Source organism: Pygoscelis adeliae, unplaced genomic scaffold (genome assembly GCF_000699105.1).
Source record: "Pygoscelis adeliae isolate BGI_AS28 unplaced genomic scaffold, ASM69910v1 Scaffold111, whole genome shotgun sequence".
Classification (NCBI taxonomy): Eukaryota; Metazoa; Chordata; class Aves; order Sphenisciformes; family Spheniscidae; genus Pygoscelis; species Pygoscelis adeliae.
Genome location: NW_008824542.1, coordinates 4,219,320 through 4,224,756, shown reverse-complemented (window position 1 = coordinate 4,224,756; position 5,437 = coordinate 4,219,320). Strand labels below are relative to the sequence as shown.

Here is a 5,437-nt window from a genome sequence, read left to right as displayed (position 1 = left end):
ATTAAGAATAAAGAAAATCTCAGGAGCAGTAATTTATTTATAATATTTAAGGAATAAGCATGAGAATTAAGATGATTATTTCAGTACTCATTGACTATTAACTTAAAATATAATAAAAACCTGGGAAATTAAAAAAAGGGAGAAAAGGAAAAGGTGGAAAAATCCTTACCTTTGAAAAGGAACTGAACTAGAATGAAAATTTCTTTGATAAGCTAAGAAAGTTTCCAGAAGATGTTAAAAGTTTAAGTGTTATGCATAAAGTTACAGGGAACCAATATATATAAGGAAGAAAAAATTAAATGGAAATGAGTTTTTCTTATCCCATACCTGATAGCAGCAATTCCATATTGCTGTTTGTAAGTGTTGCATTTACTCTTCCTGAAGTTGCATTGAAACTGGTGACTGTCAAAGTCATGGGCTGTTTCTTGCTTTTGTAATTGTAAGATCCTTTCCATATATAATTTTGGGCAAATACATCATCAGGAACTATACAGACATCAAACATATTTCAATACATTTTGCAATATTTAGTACTTATGAAGTCAAGCATCCAACAAAATATATGATAAATATTAGCATTTTCTCTACTTTACCCTCTCTATTTTTAAGTCTATTAGGAATAATCTTCAGATATAAAGCATAGAAACCTGGCATGAACATTTATGAAAGAAATGTATTTGTACTGAAGAACACAACCACAACTGTACCTTCATTTGCTCCTTTCCTCAAATATGGACATGTTCTAAAATTAAACCAATTTCACAAAATCTAATTTAACAGCTGTAACCAAAAGACCAGATTCCTCTCACTGCAGAATCTTTTCTATGCCAGCACAGACAGGCAGGGACATACAGCTAGGATTAAATTTTGCAGAAATTAATATTGATTTAGATATCAAAAATTTTATAAGCATGTTTAAATGGCATTAAAAGATTATAAGCATCTTCTTTATTACCTAGGCACTTTTTCTAATGAAAAAATTATATAAGAAGTTTGTCTCATCTTCAAATGCTTAAAAACTTTATGAGCTTCACCAGGAGAAAAAAAAAATCCCCTAATTTAAAATTAAATTTAAAATCATAAACCTCAGGGAATATAAATATGCTAGATTTATACCTTTACATTTAATATTTATCATTATCCAACAGTGAAATTATTAATTTAAGTAATGCTATTCCAATAACAGTATGGTTTAAAAAAAAAAAAGTTACCTATCCAGTAAAAACAGATACCTGCAAATCTTTAAAATCTTAACATGAGGTACCATTTAAACAGTTAAACTGAAGGTGACTTAGGATGGGTTTATTACATTTTCCAAAGGAAATGTATCAAACTTATCCCTATAACAAATAATCATAATTTATAATCAGCACTTTCACATTATTTGTAGTCACTAGCACTGAACTTAAAGCTCTGCGTTCGTGTGTGCATTGGCACCTCACATCAGATAAACACAGGAGAATACTTGTCCCTTTCTCTCTTAGGATATCCCAAAATTCAAGACTGGGGCACACTGGAATACCCAACAGTCTTCCTTCATCATTTATTTTACAGGTCACAGAGACAGGTTGTTTTCCCCATGGAGGGTAAAAGAGCTTTCCTAGTTTTTTATTTGTGTAGGTATATGTATATACATATATATTTTTTCACAAGTAAACACATCAAAACAAAACACCTAGATACTGGGCCTGCAAACTGCAAGTGAGGAAACTGCATGGTGCAGTCTGATGCTGTTGATTCGTTATCTGCCTGAAATTTATTTCCCTACTCTCAGGAAAACTGATCTTTATGTACTTTATTTGCAATTAATTGGGATTGTACAAAAAGTTTCTGAACGAAAAAAATTATTATATGACTACCATGCAGCACATCGTTGACAAACACAGTTTTGAAGCAGTGTACAACCAGTTAAAAAAAAAAAAAAGCCCCCAAAACCCCCTATGCTAAGGAATTACTTTTAAATTGTTACTCATTATTGGTAGAAATTTAATAGGGTTATAGTCAAAGGCTAATGTTAGTTAAGGAGACTCCTCTCTTCAAAAAGTCTCTTCAGGGGACAGAGAAAAGTTTCTCTGGGATCTAGTCAAGACATCCAAAGACAGTCTTTAGCAAATCAGTTAAAACTGGAGTTGACTTTAGCCAGTGTTAGAAAGACTACCTTCTCTAGGCTAAAATTAGCTTTTTTGAAAGCTAAGTTTAAGGCTAATACTGAAGTATTTAGGTAAAGCAATTTAAATTAGCAATATGTAAAAGAAGTGTAAGACTGTGAAACAAACTGTGAAACAACATGTCTTTAAATTATTTCTGGGTGAGTAATATGGTTTCTGAATGGGGTAAATTGCATAGAATCTTACACAGAACACAGTGATTTCAGTGAAATCAATAAAATTCTCATCACATAACAGTTAGAAATTGTATATGGATATAAATAATACCATATAGTCTAGACGGACTTAAACATTGGGGAATAATTAATGATGTTTTTGTTCTGTGAACATAATGCCTAATCTAATGCCCTTTATTCATTCTAAGCCATTCAAAGCAGTTTCACTAAATCGATTCTCGCTGCCTTTTCTACAGAAATTGTTTAAAACTATATATACCTCAAAGTACTTACCACTTAGTTTGGGACTTGGTGTTCCCAAAGCTGGTCTGGGGTCCTTCACTAAAATTTTGGAACCAGCTATTAGAAAGAATGAATGACAAAAAGACAAATCAGTAGCAAATATGTTACTCAGAAACTAGGAAAATAATTTCCATAATGGAATTTATTTGTTACAAAGGATGTAAGATGATGTTTCAAACTTAAATGTGAATGAGATCTCAGTCAGTACCAGGCTTTAGTATCACAGGAGCACATGCCCACTGATTTCTTCCGTTGCCACATTTTTCTCCTTAGTCAGTCACCTGGATGCTACCAAGTCATTTGCAATACCCAAACAGTGTAGGCTTTCACTTCAGAATCCACATTTCAGAATTCACAGTCCTGGACTATGCACCTAATATGTGACTTGTCTTCTAATATGTCATCTAAGGCAAGTTATATCATTTAAATCAGGATCCACACAAAATAGCACTGTGAGCTATTGACTGGAAGCAATATAACACCAGAGATACATAACAAGGGTGTTTTAAATTATGTTGCTCTCCAGGACTTAATTATCTTCAACAGTACTGAGTAAGACATCTTGTGTTCCAGACTGAAAACCCAAAGATGCATGCTTAATTTCTTTACAATGGAGGAGAAGGTCACTGTTTCTTTAAAGAATAGCAACAGAAAGAAAAAAACAAATGAGGCTGTCCACAGTATCTCCAGCTGCTCAGGTGATTTGAGCACTGAAGTTGGCGAATCTCATTTCTTCTCTGCTTAGAGCAGGAACTCTCCCACCACTGAAGACGATCAACTAAATGCGATCGGACAGTGTGATTTCCTGCAGCTGAAGCTATTTTATTTTGCAGAAACTAGTTTGGATTCACTGGGCTATAAAGAAGACACATAATTCTGTCTCCTAATGTAGAATACTCTCATGCAGCACTAGGCTCCATTCCTTGCTCCAATGGTTATTTCAATACTTTGTATTTTGGATCTTGGCTTTGAACCTAGGCCTTTTCTCTTTGATCAATATTCTAAAAAAAATAGACAAGAAAAACAGCTTCCTTCTCCCTGAGTGGAGTGTTTTTCTGCATAAAAAGGAAACTTTAGCAAGAAGAACTGAGAATATTTTTCTTGAGAATAACTTTTATCTTATTACAGAAGGCTTGCTCTTGGTATATAGATTAAAACTGGCAAGAAACAAGGGCAGTGGTTGGAATTCAACCTAAAGTTCTCAGATTACTACTGATTGATTAATCTCTTTACTCTCTGTTTTGAAAGAAATTTACTGAACTTCACTGAACATGGTTGACCTCGAGGGCATGCTTCAACAGCATATGCTTTTTGACTACGTCAAGCTCAGGTTAGAAATATCTGGATCATACTTTCAAAAGGGCTTTAGCATAAAAAGCTGCTGAGTCAATCAGCCTTGTCAAGGTGGATACATTTCTAGTCAAGTTCAGAACTGAAATTTTAAATACAAAGTAAAATGTAAATACAAATTTTAAATACAAACCCAAAAATTTAAAAAAGTTATCTATGGAGTTTAAGTTTCTAGGTCCAGATATTTGCTCAGCAGGACTTTCAAGATTGCAGTTTTGTATTTAAAGGACCAAATTCTGGTTTAATTCCCCTACAGGTCCTTTTAGAGCTCTCAACTCCAAATGTTTTATTCCTTTCCATTCATTTCCAAGTTATTTTTGTGAAGTTCACAAGCACAGGTGAACAACCTGACCTGGTACTCTTCTCCCTTCCATAGGAGGGAGATGTTTCAGCCCTTTGTAATAGGTAAAATTGAAAATATTTAAGAGACATTTTACTCTATCTAATTAGAGTTAATACTTTACAATATGTTGCTCATTCTTAGCTTTCTCTACTACTAAAAAGCAAGAAGCAAGACCTCTTACCCTAAAAAATGTTTGTTTCCATAACATTTCCTCAAGACTTTTGGAAACTAAGTTATATGACAAGGTAGATACGCTCATAGTTACTACTTAATACGTTTTAAAACAATTCTCATAAAGGTTCCTTATGATCAGATAGGACAGCTAATACTACTTCTTTCAATATCAACAGCAGAAAATTCTTGTATCAAAATACAATCCATGAATAACATTTGGCCTGCCGTAACATTTCCTGAATACTAAACAAGTCATAATCTTCCTGGCAGCTTGCTTTCTAACACTTTCCCAAAGCTCTCCTCTATTCTCCCCCAGCACTTGCCTGGCATGTAATGCCAGGACACTTGTTTTTTAGTAATACAAAATATTAATTTCCTATTTCCCTTCCAAATAGTAGTGTTTGGCTATATAGCCTTTGAATGCCTCTGTAAGAGCCCTGGGGATAACCGCACCTGAAATATTAGGTATCACTAATCTGAAAGGTGCTTTAATTATTCAGGAAATAGAATTCCAAACAGTTGCTATATTTGAGGACGCTTATTATCATCACATGAAAAAAAACATTTTCACCATGATTTTGCAATGAGGTTTTTCATGCCTTGCCATGACAAATTATGTAGCAAAAATTAGAAAGAAAATAAAATGTTGGAACATCAAGGACAAAGTAGATACATTTTGTTTTCAAGTAGTATATTGCTGCTTACGTACAAATATAAAATAATGTTAAACCCTATGGATTAATTCAATGCAGTGATTCAGACATCTACTTGGACTTTAGGCGTCCTTCTCCAATATTAGAATAGAATCGTAGAATCATTTATGTTGGAAAAGACCTTTAAGACCATCAAGTCCAACCATTAACCTAACACTGCCAAGTCCACCACTAGACCATGTCCCTAAGCACTACATCTACACATCTTTTAAATACCTCCAGGGATGGTGA

General features: G+C 33.7%; 1 protein-coding gene across 2 annotated transcripts in view; it reads right to left on the bottom strand.

The window, feature by feature from the left end:
- The window catches only part of CSMD3 (CUB and Sushi multiple domains 3), an 803,119-nt gene that overhangs the window by 13,323 nt on the left and 784,359 nt on the right, over window positions 1-5,437 (bottom strand). For both annotated transcript variants that reach the window (XM_009321682.1, XM_009321683.1), the window contains 2 exons: window positions 2,618-2,683; window positions 328-486 (listed from right to left, as the gene is read on the bottom strand). In XM_009321682.1, the coding sequence (XP_009319957.1) occupies window positions 328-486; window positions 2,618-2,683 (225 nt within the window). The remainder of the gene's footprint in view (window positions 1-327; window positions 487-2,617; window positions 2,684-5,437) is intronic.